General features: G+C 52.6%; 1 protein-coding gene across 1 annotated transcript in view; it reads right to left on the reverse strand.

Annotated features, from left to right (window-relative positions):
* Window positions 1-15,499, reverse strand: part of VWA5B1 (von Willebrand factor A domain containing 5B1) — a 40,221-nt gene extending 24,722 nt beyond the window's left edge. Inside the window, exons 1-7 of the mRNA XM_019918842.2 lie at window positions 15,361-15,499; window positions 13,135-13,287; window positions 11,617-11,872; window positions 8,132-8,277; window positions 6,798-6,929; window positions 6,044-6,168; window positions 2,289-2,465 (exon numbers count right to left, since the gene is read on the reverse strand). Coding sequence (XP_019774401.2) covers window positions 2,289-2,465; window positions 6,044-6,168; window positions 6,798-6,929; window positions 8,132-8,277; window positions 11,617-11,872; window positions 13,135-13,287; window positions 15,361-15,499 — 1,128 coding nt within the window. The remainder of the gene's footprint in view (window positions 1-2,288; window positions 2,466-6,043; window positions 6,169-6,797; window positions 6,930-8,131; window positions 8,278-11,616; window positions 11,873-13,134; window positions 13,288-15,360) is intronic.
* Between the last annotated feature and the right edge of the window lie 203 nt (window positions 15,500-15,702).

The raw sequence follows: 15,702 nt of genomic DNA on the forward strand, positions 1-15,702 counted from the left end.
TAAAGCCATGTTTCTGGCAGCTACTGGCAGCTGAAGAGTGAGAACAGCTGCAGGAAATTAAATTGGCCGAACTTTCCCCTTTGGCATGGCTGTTTGGATTTCTATTCTCTCCTACCTCCCTAAGCCTAGTTTTTCCTCCACCTTCAACCCAATGAGCCACGTGATGACTCAAGCAACCCCTCAATGGCCTCATTGTCAGTGGGGAAAGGGATGTGTGGCCTGAGTAATTTCTGCGATTTTTTCTAAAAGGGACGCATTTAGCAGAATGGATCGTGCCAATGCAAAGCCATTTGTGAAAGGATGACCTCGAGCTCACTGAGCTGAACTGGAAGAGAAAGCAAGAGCGACTCCAAGGGGAAAGGGACCGAGACGTGAACCAAGTTATTGTCAGAGAATCCTGACAATAGGTCTCTAGTTCAGGAACTGGATTTCTACTCATAAACCAGCTTCATTTCACTGGTGGTAACTGCCTGGAACACCAAGATGGGAAGGAGGTAGAGACTGAATCCAGGCTCAGCACTGAAAAAAAAGTGTCATGGTCAATTACTGATGTCTGTCTGGGCTTGGAGGAGGGGAACAGAGGGATGTGTGACGTATGTTTGCCCTCCTTGAATGAATCCTTCTTTCTTATTTTACAGAAAGAATAAATGAAGCCAGAGTTGAGAATCAACTTGTCCAAAGCCACATAGCAAGTCAGTGGTAGAATTGACTCTGGAACCCAGGCATTGTTTTTCTCAGAGCCATGTAGCAGGAATGACAATCAGAGAAGAGAGGTTGTCTCAGTGGAAAATCTGTATAATTCCCTATTGGCAATGGAAGGAAAATGAGCACTGAATACAGAAGGTTCAGGTTCCCACACCAGCTCTGTGATGTTGGGAAGAACATTTAGCGTCCTGGGGACTGAGTTTCCTTACCTGGAAAATGGCAGGGAAAATGGATTAAATGCTCTCTGAGAGATGTTTTAGGTCTGTGATCCTATGATACGTTGGAGTAACTGAAGAGATGTCGTGCAAATTGGTACAGCTGTGGAATGGAATACACATGGCCACACAGTCCTGGAGCATGCTTCAGCACTCCAGCACTGTGGACAGCTCCTTACTTCAATGCCTGCCTTTGATGGTGGGCGGGGGTGGGGGAAAGGTACCAAGCAGTCCTGCATCCCAATGTCAAGAGGCTCAAACAAGAACTTGGATCTCATCTATGACTGCTCTGTCATACTTCAAGACCAGACCCAGTCATAGCAAGGCTTAGGAGATAGCTGTCGCCACTGATCCCTCTTAAGCCCATTCCTCCTGGCTCATTCTGTTGCTCTGGAAATAAGAGAGACAAGGTCAGGAGAAGGACAAAATTTCAGGTGACAGCAGAGCCCTCTCCTTGTTCTCTCATCCCTTGCTCTCTTGAACTACGATCCTTTACTGAGTTCAATAAACAGCAACCAAGGGCTTTTTTACACATAAACACAGAGCTAGACCCCATGGGGAGAGACAGATGAGAAAGAGCTGGTCCTTTTCCTTAATGAGTGCATAGTTCCAGAGGAGGAGACAGACATCTGCACAACTAAAAATACAAGGAAGTGTTGGGTAATGCCGTAATTGTGGTGAATAATCTCCTCATGGAGATGGAATGCTTCTGGATGTGGGGGGAGGGTTTTATCACTCTTTCCCCTGAACTCCTTCAGAACCCTCCAAAGCATCAAGACCATGCTCGCAGGCAGGCTTGGCTAACAGGGCTATGCCCACCACTTGACTGTGAGCTCCTTGGGGCAGGAACTATGTTTCCAAACTACCGTCTTTCCAGGTGGCCAAGCACAGGGCTTTGCACATATGAGGCATTTGAAAAAAAAAACAAAAAAAAGGATGAACCACGTCATTTCTACTGGATTCTACACATCCCTTGATGGCAGGGGCCATGTCCAATGAATCTCCAATGTCACGTGGGTATCCCTCTCCACCTAGTACCTAGTGAGGTGTTTTAGCCAGAACAGGGACACAACAAAGGCGTGTAGAATGCCGAGGGAAGCTACTGATCACTTCATCCCTTGTAAATGGACAGCAGTTAACCTCTGCTCAGATCACTTCAGGGGTTTATTTTGGGAGCGAGTTGAGTTTGGGTGGGGTTTCTGTTTAAACTGACATACCAAAAAGTTGTTTGTCATTTCTCTTAGCCAGGGATAGTCATTTAAGGAACGGGTTCAGGTGTGGAAGGAGGGATGCTTGGGGCAGAAAGTGCTGAGAAGCTGGGCACCCTGGGACCCTAGATCCTGGGGGTAGGGATCCTCTTAGAGGTACCTTGACTCGGTGCATGTTGGTCCCATTCATGCTGCCACTCCTGTCGATGAGGAAGATAAACTCGCCATGGGTCTTTCTTAGGTTCGGCTGGACTGACTGGAGGTCAGGACAGAAGTTGAGCATGATGACGGAATGGTGGGGAATGTCCTTGTGGAGGCGTTTCCGGATGATTTCTGTCTGGAGGAGAAAGGGAAACTCTCTCACTTGGGCGTTCACGGGGTCCAGAGCTACTCCTGGGGGTCGTGCTGGTCCCCCATTACTCTCCAAGTCTTGTCAGGATCCCACTCGTCCTCTGTGTGAAAGACTTCCAGGTTGACCCTACCTGGCTCTTCTGCTAGACATTCACAGGTTGCAACAACAGAAAGGCCTAGGTTTGCATCCCAGCTCTGTCACCGTCCAGCTGTGTGATATTGGGCAAGACCCTCCTCTGGGTCTGACTCTTCTTTGTAAAACAGGGCAAACAATGTCCATTTCTCAGGGTGGTTCTGAGGATGAACTGAGCTGGCACGCAAATGGGAAGGTCCTGGCACACATGCAGGTCCTCAGTTGAATAGTGGTTTCTTGCCCTCTCACACCCAGGGGATAAGCCACTCTCTGGCTCGTTTTGGCTGTGAACTTGGATTCTCTCCCACTGATAACTTCCTACTCACGCTTCAACTTTTACCTCTTTGGAAAACCTGCCCCCATCTTCCTGGTGGACTTAGTTTCCTCATCCATGAAATGAGGACAAGAGCACATACCTCACTGAGTTGTATGGACTAAATGCAATGCCTGTGAGACGGCTTCCCAGCAGAGAGATTGTCTGCACAGCAACCATCTACGCTCTTGCTGCCGCCGTTGGTATTTGTCATGGGGACCCAGGCATGTCTCACACTGTGAGTTTTTGCTCCTCTCTCTGCCTCCCCTCTAGCTCGGGGGCTACTTGAAGGCAGGTCGTGCTCGAGTCTCTTGCATCGCCAGGACTTAACATAGAGCTTGGTGCAGAGCTGGGCTCAGTAAACATTAAAGGAAGGACAGCACCAGAGTTCTGTATCTTTTCATGTGTCCTCTTAGTTGGCCTTGTCACACCACTACTGAACTGTCCTCGACTCTCCGGTCACTTTGCACCGAATCTCACTTCCTCTCTCCTCACTCTGCCGCCCTCTCTCTCCACCTCTACTTTCTCTGTCTCTGTATCTGACTGTCTCTGCGTGTACATATCTCTCTTTGTCTATTTCTCAATTTCTGTCTATTTGGGTCCCTTTCTCAATTCAGTAGATGACATCATCACCTGCTCAGGTGTTCAAACCAAAGACCTAAGAGTTGCCCTCGATTTGTCTCTTTTCCTCACCCCACGCATCCACTCCTTCAGCAGAGGGCTGCCTGTTCTGCAGCTAAGATACATTCTGAACTTGTCCTCTTCTCTCTGTCTCCGCTGCAATCACCCAAGCGCAGGACAGTACCATCTCTTGCCTGGATCTTTGCAATAGCTTCCTCCTGGCCTGATTCCTCTACTTTTATTTCCCCGTGGTCCCTTCTATAGAGAGAAGGCAGTGTGATCTTTCTTGTTACTCTCTTGCTTAAGCAATAGTTTCCCCTCACACCTTGTACCAGGGCTCATGAAGCCCCCCTAAGGACTGACCCCTGCCTACCTGTCCACCTCACGTTTGCCCTACATTTCAGCCATTCTGGGCATCTTTCTGTTTTCCAGACGCATCGCCATTATTCTGCTTCCAGCTCTTTGCGTGCTCTTCCAATGCCTCACAGTCCACCGGGTCTCACATTCAAACAGGCTTTCTCTACACACCTGGCTGAACAGCACCCGGTACTCATCACTCATTAGCATATCGTCCTGCCTTGTGTTTCACAGTCCCCGGCCCTCACCTAAACAGATCTTTCTCACGCGTTTGCTTCTTGTCTGTTTCCCTGTGCTTCTTGTGCTGTTTCCCTGTGTTTTCCCGGTGCGCCATCAGGAAAGGATGTGTCATTTTCAGTGCTTTCGTCCTAGTGCCTAGAACCTATTGGGCACTTAGTGTTTGTTGAATGAATAAATGAGAGGATGAATCTGTGTGGGTCTTTTTGTCTGCTACTGACCTATGTGCATCAGTTTTTTTGTCTTTCTGTCTCTATTTGTCTCTGCTTCTCTCTGCATCTCCATCTCTCATACATAATGTCTCTCCCTGTGTCATTTGCCCCCTCTTTGCTAAGTCGCAGTTTTTGACAGCTCGTCCCACTCACTCTTCCTGATTGATGCCTCTGGATGCCCTCCTCCCTCCTACCGGGAGCTCCTTTGCCAAAAGCCACTGCCCAGCCTGGCCCTTTTGACGACAGAGCCCAAGGCAGCAACAGCCACATCTGGTAGTGACAGGAGCCCGATTTTTGCCTCTCCGAGGCATGGGGTGGGGGTCCGGGCTCAGGATCCTCTGATGTCTTGAGCTCCCATTATCCAGTTACAATAAACTCGTCACTTCTTAGCAGCTGTGGGTTGAGGGCTGTCATCCCTGGAGCTCATGAGGATACAGGGTATTTGCATAACCAACCCAAGGTGGCAAATTAATTCTCATTTGCCTCAGTGGTCCCAGAGCTAATTGATTTAAGGCTTGGCAGGCACGCCTGGGAGGCTCACTGCCAACACCCCTTGCCCACGTGCTGCAGTTCTCAGAGCTGAGCGGGCACCCCCGGCATTCCCACCACCACTACGGGAGCCTGTCTCCAGCCTCTTCTCCCAACTGACTCATCTGGGTGAGGGGGCACCTCTGGGAGGACAGGTGTTTCCAGTGGGGTCTCTAACGTGGGGATGGGCATTGAGCCACCTACACCTTCCCTTCGCCAACTCCCCTACCCCCCACCAAGCAGGGGCTTCCAGTGGGATCTCTACCAAAGGGAATGGTGTCATCAGCTGTAAGTTATCTCCGCGTTCTTGTCTGTTCCTCTGCCAATCAGGCCAGCAGGAACGGGGGGCCCTTACATCCAGCACAATTGCCCCACATGAGCAAGGCAAAGTCCTTAGCCTCTTTGTCACCAAAGCCAACTCCCTTTTCCCAGCTCACCAGTTATTTCGGGTGCTAAACCTCAGTTTTCTCATCTCAAAAGGGGAGACAATAGAAAGAAGTATCCCGCGATTCTTAAGCCTACCTTGGCACTCAGGACCCGGCTCGATGTGCAGGGTCACGAGCAGGAGGGAGACTGCGGTGGTGGCTTGTGGCTGTGGTTCAGCATCCTCCTCCCCCCCTTCCCCACCCCCAACCCCTTGCTGATGGAGCCCTTGTCCTTTCACTTTGTGGGGGAGGGGCGGGCAGAGGGAAAGGATCTTTCTCAGGCTTTCCCTGCTCTGCCTTTATTCTTTACCTAATAGCAAGCAGGGATACCAGAGGCAGGAGGAGCAAGAGACCCATTCAGCAGGTGGGAAAAGGGAGGCCCAGGAGTAGAAGTGGAGCCGGGAGGGCACCCAGCTGTAGGGTCCTTGGTGCCTCTTGGGGGTGGATTAGCCTGGAGGAGACCAAGGTTGTTTCTGCCACCAGCCTAGAATTTTGCCTGGCTTAGGCACCTTGGTGGCACTAGGAGCAGGTGACCTGGCAGGAAGCAGGAGGGCAGTGCCAGGGTGACTGCTGCATCTGGACGTCCACTTTCCCTCTGCCACCAGCTTGCTGTGTGACCTCGGGCAAGTCACACCCACCCCCAACCTCAGGTTCAGGCTCCTCATTGGTCCAGCAAAGACCAAGTCCCCAGTGCCACCCCAGTTCTGCCACCACTGATGTTGCTTCAGTCACCCTCACCTTTCGCTCTGCACTGCTGTCCTTCTTCATCCCTTTAATGAAATCTGTTCTTCCCTTCAAGTGCTGGTCAAACTCTCCCAGGGTCATGTCCCCTTTCTCCATCAGGACATGTGGCATGTAGGGCTCTGCAGAGATGAGATCAACTCTTGGCACTTGCCCGAGGGTGAGGGTGATGCTGGGGGCCTTGGTGGAGTGGCAGATCTTCACAGTGCGGAGGATTCCCAGTTGGAAGAGGGGGATGGGATTCCTGGCTGCTTGAGGCAGTGTGGGACCCTGAGAAGACTCCTTAGCTGGGAGGCAGGAGAGCCTAGTGGCTGTGGGTGATTCACTGCCCCTCCCTGGGCCTCAGTTTACCCATCTGTAAAATGGGAGTGATTCTGGGCTCTGATCTTTTTGCATCTAAACATTCGATGAATTCTTAAAGAGACAAAAGAGTTGCTCCCTGAGAGTTCTGAGCTGCCAGGGTCTCATGGAGCTTAGGGCTTCAAAGATCTCTGCTCAGCTGGCCTGGGGGCAAAGTGCACCACTGGGTGGATGAGACCCTGGGGTCTCAGGAGCTAGAATGGGGCAGGAGACACTCAATTCTGCCAGTTAGCACTAAGTTTCCCAGGAGGCAAGTAGCTGGTCTCCTCCTCTGTCACGCGCCCCTACCCTCTCACTGGTACTGGGTGCAGGGCCATGTGTCTGTGCCCCATGGGATCAGCACCTCCTCCCTCCCACAGGCATCCTGGGGGCCCCGCCTGGTGCACAGTACCGCTGGGGTGGATGAGGATCTCCACGGGTCGGTCGAAGGTGTGCCTGTTGGCCAGGGTGATAATGATACTCTCGGCGGAGCGTGCGGACGGGGAGGCGTCAGCTCGGATCTCGTGGGTGGGACTCTCCACCCCTGAGTGGCACAGAAAAGTGGGATAGGCTCAGGAGTCCCCGGAGAGAGAGGAGCTTGGTGGGGGACCCTGAGACTCAGGCCAGAGATGACTGGCACTCCAGCCCCCTCAGGGGCTCCTGACCTGCTGTGTAAAACCGTGGACAGGCCTCCTCAATTTCCCCGTCTGCAAAAGGGGGGCTTAGCTAGATGGGGTCTAATGGCCTTTCCTGCCCTGACCTCAGGATCCAGTGGGGGTCAAAGGAATGGCTTCCTCACAGGGCACAGAAAGGCAGAAAGAGCTCCATGCTCCATCGGTGGGCACTCCATAAATGCCTCTTGTGTTGGGATGTCCTGTTGCTCTGGGAGAACCCTTGTTGACAAGAAAGCACATCCTAGTGTCTCTTTAAAACCTTGTCTGGGTGGGGGAGGGGAACCATCAGAACAATGGTACCTGCCCCTGGCTGCTTGTTAGAATCACCTGGGAACTTTTAAATGTTCCAATGTCCAGGACTCACCCCAGACCAATATCATCAGAAGCTCTGCGGGGGAAATCGCCTGGGAACTGTTTTTTTTTTTTTTTTTTTTTGCGGTATGCGGCCCTCTCACTGCTGTGGCCTCTCCCGTTGCGGAGCACAGGCTCCGGCCACGCAGGCTCAGCGGCCATGGCTCACGGGCCCAGCCGCTCCATGGCATGTGGGATCTTCCTGGACCGGGGCATGAACCCATGTCCCCTGCATCGGCAGGCGGACTCTCAACCACTGCGCCACCAGGGAAGCCCTGCCTGGGAACTTTTAAATGTTCCAATGCCCAGGACTCACCCCAGACCAATGTCATCAGAAGCTCTGGGGTGGGGTCTAGGGGGTGGGATTTGGAAAGTTCCCCAGCTGATTCTGCCATGCAAGGGGAAGAGCAGGAAGCAGCTTTGTGGCTATGGCTCCAGAAGAAGACCGAGGACCGAGGACTTCGGAAGGCCATGCCCTCGAGGACATTTCCCCGGGGAAGCCATTGAGGTGAGGGTGGGGACAGCCTTGAAACCTGTCCTTGGGAAAGACGCATCTTGGGCCGCATGCTGGGGAGCAGGAAACGGGGGCGAGGGGCATGAGCTTCAGGCTGTCTTCCATCTGGGCTGGCCAGCTTTCCCTCCCTCCCCTTCCCTTCCCCACCCCGCCGTGGCCTTGAATCTTCTTTCCAGCCCCATCCGGGTCTAGGCAGCTCCCTCTCACCTGCGAGCAGGCAGGGCCCACGGATCTCCAGCTGGAAGTTGAACTCGTATTCCATGGGGTTGGACACATCGGTGTCCAGGAGAGTCGCCAGGCTCAATTTGTTCCAGGAGTCCAGGGCCCGGGGGCCGAAGCAATGCTTGTCTTTGCTGGGAAGGGGGCCGAGAGGCGGAGGAGGCGGCCAGTCAGGGCTGAGGCAGGGGGCCAGCAAGAGAAGACATGGAGAAAACGGCAAGTCCCAGGCAGCCCTGGCACCCCTGCAGCCCCACCCAAAAAGGGACTGAGGGGCTTCCTTCCACCCCAGATGCTGACAGTCTCACTCAGCCTGCCTGCAGGGAGAGCCTGGATTCAGACCTAAGGTACCACTACCTACGATGTTTGGGCCAGGCACCAGGCATGGGAGCTGACGCTGTTCTCACCACGCCCCCAGAGGAAGGCCTCAGAGCCCTCATCCTCGCCCCACCCCCACGTGGGGAAACCGAGGCTCAGCTACATGAGGTCACTAGCCTAAGTTGACACCACTGGCACGCGGCAGAGTGTGCATCCTCACCCGGGTCTCTGTGGCTCGGCCGTGAAACATTTTACATACGTCACATCACTTCTGGAATACCTGCTCTGTCTCTGCAAGCTGGGAACCCTTGCATAAAGCCACTTCTCTGAGTCTTGGTTTTCTCATCATTGAATGGGGATAATAATGACACAGCTGTCTTCAGCAAGCGCTTAGCAAAGTGTCACTGCTGAACGCTCATGTCTCTATCTTTGTCACCCTGTCTCTGATTCTGCTCTATTTCCCTCCCCTCTACGGTCCTGCCTTCTGAGGTCTTTGATACACGTTCTGAATGTGCACATATTTTTGTAAAACACACCGTGACTTTTGGTTGAAAAGAAAGCATTGTATTAGGAATCTCATCCAATTGCTCCCCTTTCTTTCACCCAACACTGTGTCTGTAAGCTCTGTCCAGGTGGCTGTCTGCAAAGCAAAGTCTTTCCTGCTGATGTGCTGTGGCTTGGGGCCATCTGCTATATTGTACACATTCCTTCCTGCCTTCACCTCCCTGTGTTCACAGACGCCAGCACCATGAACATCTTCATCCATGTGTTATGTTTGGATGTATAAAAGGATTTCTCTGGGATCCCTGGGTCAAAGGGCACACACCGAGTATTGCCCCAGATTGCTTTCCAGAGTGACTGGGCCAGTTTCCACTTCCACAAGCAATGAACGAGACTTTCCTTCTCTCATCCTCACCAACACTTGGTATTATCTATTTTTCTTATTTTTTCCCATGTCCCTCTATCTAAGCAACTTTGAGATTCATCAGAATTGGATGCAGGCGTCTCCCAAGAGCATCTCTGTTAACTCTGCCTGCTGGAACAGGCAGGAATTAGCTTATCAGGGCCACCTCAGGGGCACCGGGGACTGCTTGGCCTCTTGTTCCCTGATCCACCGAGGTCTTGAATGTCCCCAGGTCTGCTAGGTCCTGCCTCTCCCAAGCACCTGGCTTGGCGCCTCTGGCAGCATTTATATAGATGACACACGAGCTGGTGTTCCCTGGCCTGAGACTGGCTGGTGCCACCAGCTTCTCTGTTGTACCAACAAGTGTCCTCACTCTAGATTTCGAGGCCCTACACAGGCTGACTCTCCCACTTTGCTAGAGTCTTACTAGCCTTGCAGCTGCTCTTCCAACATACCCAGTCTGTTGCTGCCTCAGGGCCTTTGCACTTACTGCCCGCTCTGCCCCCTGTCCCGAATGTTCTTCTTCCACTATACTTCCACGGCCAGCCCCCTTCATTCAGATCAGGCCTCAAGTGTTGCCTAAGCCCTGTCTATTCTAGCGAAACTAGCGCCCACCCCATCCTGTCCCCCTCTAGCCTCTGTAGCATCTATCTCCATAGAGCTCATCACCCAACAAATGACATGTTTGTGGGCTTATTACTTTATTGTCTGTCTCCCCCCTTAGAATGCTAGCCCCACAAGGGCAGGGACCTTGTCTGTCTAGTTTACTGCTGTATTGCCAGCACCCAAAACAGTACCTGCCCCATGGTAGGTGTTTAATTACTATTTGTGGTGTGGTTGAGGAGTGCCCTCTGGGCTGGCCCCACGTGGGAGGCTAAAATAACCCCTCCCCGTCAGGACACCTTGAGGTCAGCACTTTAACTGGTGGTGTCCAGGGGTTTGCTGTCACTGTCCTCTGTGTTCCAGTGGGCACGTGCTCCCAGCTGTCCCCATAGCCCAACCAGGGTATGTATGAAACTCCTAGATACATACGGTACATCTTCCCAGATTTCAACTTGGCTCAAAGATTCAGGCTCAAAGCTGGGGAGGGGGAGTTAAGCAGTTTAACTGGTAATTAATTCAAGTGTTGTTTTTCTACCACAGTGGTGCTAATATATTGTGGAACAGATTTTTTTTTTAATGACGCGAATTGAATGATAAGATACAGGACTTCAAAAGACATCTCCTGTATGCATCAGGCTACTTTCAAACTGGCATCCTCTCTCCCTGCAGAGGAACCACTAGTCCCCCTGGACTTATAGGTGGGAAAATGGGAGGAGCCTCGATCTCAGCTGCAGGTGCCTCAGGCTGTGACCCACCCCCTTTTCTCTCCTCCCCCACCGGGGGAGTACAGAGAAACTGTCCTGGAGTGTACCCTCCGGGCCCTGCAAAGCAGAAACTAGCGCACCATTGTAAAGCAATTATACTCCAATAAAGATGTAAAAAAAAAAATCAAGAAGCTACAGTATATTACCAAAAAAAAAAGAAAAAATGACTTCTTGTTGCTTCGGGGAGAAATCCAAAGTCTGCCAGGGCCACCGGGTGTCCTGTATCTCTGCAGCCTCATCTCATGTCACCCGTCCTTCAGTCCCCCTCTGTGGCCCTGTCCTTGCTGCCTCAGGGTCTTTGCCCCTGCTGTTCTCACATATAGGAACGCTTCTCTCTGTGCCTATATACACCCCGCTCCTGGCTCAGCCCTCAGCTGAAATACCACTCCTCAGAGAAGCCTGACCAGGCCCCCAGACCCCCCACCCCCCCGGTTGGGTCCCTCTTTTATACTCTTAGCCAATGCACCTCTCCTTTACTGCACTTTTCACATAATTAATTATGCATGCAAGTTCATAAACAGTTCACATTTGTTGTGTTATCTGTTGGATAATGATCTCTCCCACCAAGTTCCAAAAAGGCAAGGGACCATGTGGGTTTCATGTCCTCTGGGTCCCTAACACCCCCTCCCCAGTGTCTAGCACCTAGGTGCTCTGAAAATACCTCTTGAGTGCATTAAAGAAAAAAGCCTGGAAATTCTGATACCAAGCTGTCCAAATCCTAACACTTCTGACCCGCACCAACACAGAGCATTTCAGGGAGATTCTTAAGTGCTCGAAATGTGAGACGGGGGCAGCTACAGAGCTCAGCCTCACCTCCTATCCTTCCCGCCGGCCCATCTCCCTGCTGCACCCGGGACTCTGGCCCTGTTTGGGCAGGGGCTCCTCACCCATGGGTCTGTTGGTTGGAGGGGCCAGTGCTCTCGGTGCAGAACTGAGGCACGGTTGGGGCGCAGACAGCAGGTAGCAGGACTCTCACAGCCCCGCTGGGCAGCGTCAGGAGCTCCGAGGAGGTGCTGACAAAGATGGTGACGTTCTCCATCGGGGCGATTGTCCCCAGGTTGACCACAAAGAGGATCCGCTCCAAATCCTCATCCAGAGCCACCTTTCCTGGTGTGCAGGAGGAGGGATGATGCAGAATGTTTCCTCAGTGCCGGGCCTGGCGTCAGGTACCGTGCACACATTCTCTCCCATCCCCTCTAAGCTTGCTGTGTGTTAGGGTAGAGCAGCCTGTTCTGCTGATGGGAAAACTGAGGCTCAGCGTGTGGGCGCAACTTGCTCAAATTACTCAACAAATAACTAATTTATTGAACCAGGATCAGAACCTACATGGGTCTGATGCCAGGCCTGTGTACTTTCCACTGTATCCTGCAGGGATTGGGACACTGGGACCCACAAATCCCCAACAGAGGGTCACATCTCTATCCGCAGACTCTATGTCCCCCCGAGAATCACGTTGGAGCATTGCCCCCTCCCCCAGGATCCATGCTCTCTCCTTTCATCTGAAAGACCCAGCCCTCATTCCTCCTTAGCCCATCCTACCCATCCATCCAACCCCTCCACGAAAACCTCCCTGGTCCCACCTGGACCGCTCCTTCCCTCCTCTGACATTATCTGGACCGCTTTTGGCATAGCCACTGTCAACTTCCTATCGTGGTCCCTACCAGGCATGTCCTAGCTATTCTTCCAGGCTGGGAGAAGTCCTAAAATCTTGGGGGAAACTTTGCATCTCACATCGTGAGTGTTCATTAAAAGATTCTTGAACATCTCAATGATCAGGTGAACAAACTTCACCTCCATCATAAATCCAATGGTAAGAATCTCATATCATATGATCCTTGGTCTGGACTCAAGCCTTGGCTCTGCCACTAACATGCTGTGTGACCTTGGGCCAGTCACTCACCCTCTCTGAGACGCAGTATCCTCAATAGCAGGCATCAGTAGCCATGCTGTGAGTACCTACTCTGCACCAGGGACTGTGATGAGTGTTCTGCATGCTCTTTGTTGAGATTTGGATGCATGGGATTATTAGTTACAGTTTACAAATGAGGCTTAATTTCTTATCTGAGCTTGCAAGCAACAGGATAGGCAGTCAAATCCTGGTGTGACTCATTTTACAACCTCTGAGCTTAAATGACATGCTCTTCTGTTTTTTAGAGATATCTCAACAATCCTTCTGTTGCCTCCTTTGAGCCTTACCGCTCTTTCCAGGTGAGAACAGAAACAATTACCTCTATTTTCCAAATAGTAAGGTGAGGTTCAAAGAGGTTCATTATTGGCCTGAGGTCACACAGGATTCCTGACTCTTAGTGTAGTGCTCTCTTTACCCTATCCCATTGCTGCCCTTTCAGTCTGTCTGAGACTCCAGCCATGCCCAGGCCCTGCCACAGCCTTTCTGGCCTTCTTACCTGTGACAGTTGCAGCTCGGAGGCCAGTGGCATCTAAGCGGCCACCCTCCATCTTGGCTTTGTCCTTGATCTGTACTGTCACGACTCGGTCGGCAATGACTGCCTCAAAGCCGATCACCGTGGTGTACTCATCCAGTGGGTATACAAAGAGACCTGCCAGAGCAGGGCCCAGCATCGCGGGGTGCCCCAGACCCGCTCTGCATGCCCCACGCCGGAGGAGGAACTGGAGCCTTTGGCCTGCCATCCGAGTGGATGGTACTCCCTGCCACTTGGAGGACTCCAGAGAGAACTCGGGCTGGGGCCCCCTGGTACTGGGGGCTGGGCAGGAGAGGCACAGAAGCAGGCTCTGTGTCAGCTGCAGGGCAGCTGGAAAGGGACGGCTGCTCCCCTGTCCCAGCCAACTCTGACTCTGCTGGCCTGTGAGGCCGGTGTGACCAGGGCTTCTGATATTTTTTTGTTTTGTTTTGTTCTGTTTTTTGTTTTTTTTTTTTGTGGTACGCGGGTCTCTCACTGTTGTGGCCCCTCCCGTTGCGGAGCACAGACGCCAGACGCGCAGGCTCAGTGGCCATGGCTCACGGGTCCAGCCCCTCCGCGGCATGTGGGATCCTCCCAGACCGGGGCACGAACCCGTGTCCCCTGCATCGGCAGGCAGACTCTCAATCACTGCGCCACCAGGGAAGCCCAGGGCTTCTGATTTTTCAAGAGAGAGTCGAGATCTGGATTTTTATGTGACCTGATGTGTGGGACAAATAAGACACCTCTGTGTGGTGGTCCCGTGCGTGGCACCTAGGAGCTGGGGCTTTGGAGGAATAGGGCTAGGGTTCTAATCTGGGCCCTGCCCCCTTCCCCAGTCTGGTGACCTTGGATAAAAACATTTAGCATCTCTACGCCTCACAGCCCCATCTGTAAAATGGGGATAATAGAGCCAAACTCAGGGTCGTTATGAAAATGGAAAAGCCAGCCACCACTTATTAAACCATATCCCCCATAGTGCATGCCCTACATCTTTATATCTCAGTGCTTCTCGAACTTCAAGAGCACGTGAATCACCTGGGGGTCTGGTTAAAATGCAGATTCTGACTTAGTGGTCCTGGGACAGGGCCTGAGATTCTGCATTTCTAACCATCTCTGGGTGATGCCGATGGCTGGGGTACCACACTCAGAGGATCAAGGTCGTATCTCATTTTATCTGCCCACTAACATGAGGGCAGCACAGTGCTGGGCCCATGGTGAACTCTCCACAAATCCCAGCTTCCCATCCCTCAGTTTCCGCATCTATAAAATGGGGGGACTGTCCTTTCTGCACATGGAAAGCCAAAGGACTGTCCCAGAGCTGTTCGGTAATTTAGTCCCTGGGTTCCTCGCGGGTCTCACTTTAGGCCACCCTCTATAGGTTTCCTTAAACGGAGGAAAAGTGTCATTTGCTCTGCCCAGGAGATTTCTGCAGGGAGGAGACTTTCCCTTGCAGGTTTCTTTTGGGAATTGAAAGACTTTCAGAAGCTCAGGTCAGGCTGGAGGGTGGTGCCCCAAGACATGAAGTTTGGGGGTTAGGAGGCCCCCATCACTCTGGATGAGAAGGAATGCTAACCATAACAAGCCTTTACGCAGAACCCTCCTGGCCAGCCTTCCCATAACTCCCTTCCTTAAGTGCAAGGAGAGGAGTGTAATTTACAAACATCTCTTGCAGGGGAACGCCGGTCCACACTCCTGACTGCCTTGCACTGATGACTCATTTGCAGACTGTTTTCCATTCCACGCTGTCCTTCCTCATGTATTACCTCATCTGTTCCTCCTGCAAACCCTGGCGTCCAAACAGGTGCAGGAGCACCCTGATGTCGAGAAGGACAGTGGCTTCCCCAAGGTCACGGGGACGAGAGCCACACCTATGACCGGGAGCTCCTGGCTTCCACTGAGTCTGGACGCCTCTCCTACTGTGAGGCTCACTGGGGAAAGTGGAGGACTGACTATCTGACACAGGTGGGCATGTCTCGTGAACATAAATAGGGCTGGGGCCAAGCCCCAACCTGCGTTCGAATCCTGAGCTGACTTGCTACCAGCTTTAAGACCTGCAGGGCAGAAGTGGTATTCCTGTTTCACAGATGCGGAAACTTGAGACTCAGAGAGGTGACATGACTTGTCCGGTGTCAATCAGCTAATACGTGTCAGGATGGGGATTCTGCTTGGAGGAGCAGGTGGTCCTGGGGAAGCGCCAACAGGGATCCTTACCCTGGAAGGGCTGGGCTTCCAGGTTGCCATAGGTGAGGGAGGCGGTGAGACCCAGGGCGTAACCACTGACAAAGGAGGTGACGTCGGATGCGGTGAGGGGCAGGGCTGCCCCTGTGATCTGGTTCAGCAGACCAGGCATCTTGATGGCTACTCAGCCTTCAGGGCCTGCAAGAGACAGGGAGGCAGGAAGTGGGGAGAGACCCCCCCATCCCTCCCCAACTCAGTTCTCCCACTTCAGCCCCCACAGGAAGTCAAAGCATTGTTCTCGTCACTTCCCCCAACTACTTCCTACTCAGGGACCCACAGTGACTCTTGACCACCCCTCAGAAGAGAAGGCGTGGT

The sequence above is a fragment of the Tursiops truncatus genome, chromosome 1, assembly GCF_011762595.2.
Source record: "Tursiops truncatus isolate mTurTru1 chromosome 1, mTurTru1.mat.Y, whole genome shotgun sequence".
Lineage (NCBI taxonomy): Eukaryota > Metazoa > Chordata > Mammalia > Artiodactyla > Delphinidae > Tursiops > Tursiops truncatus.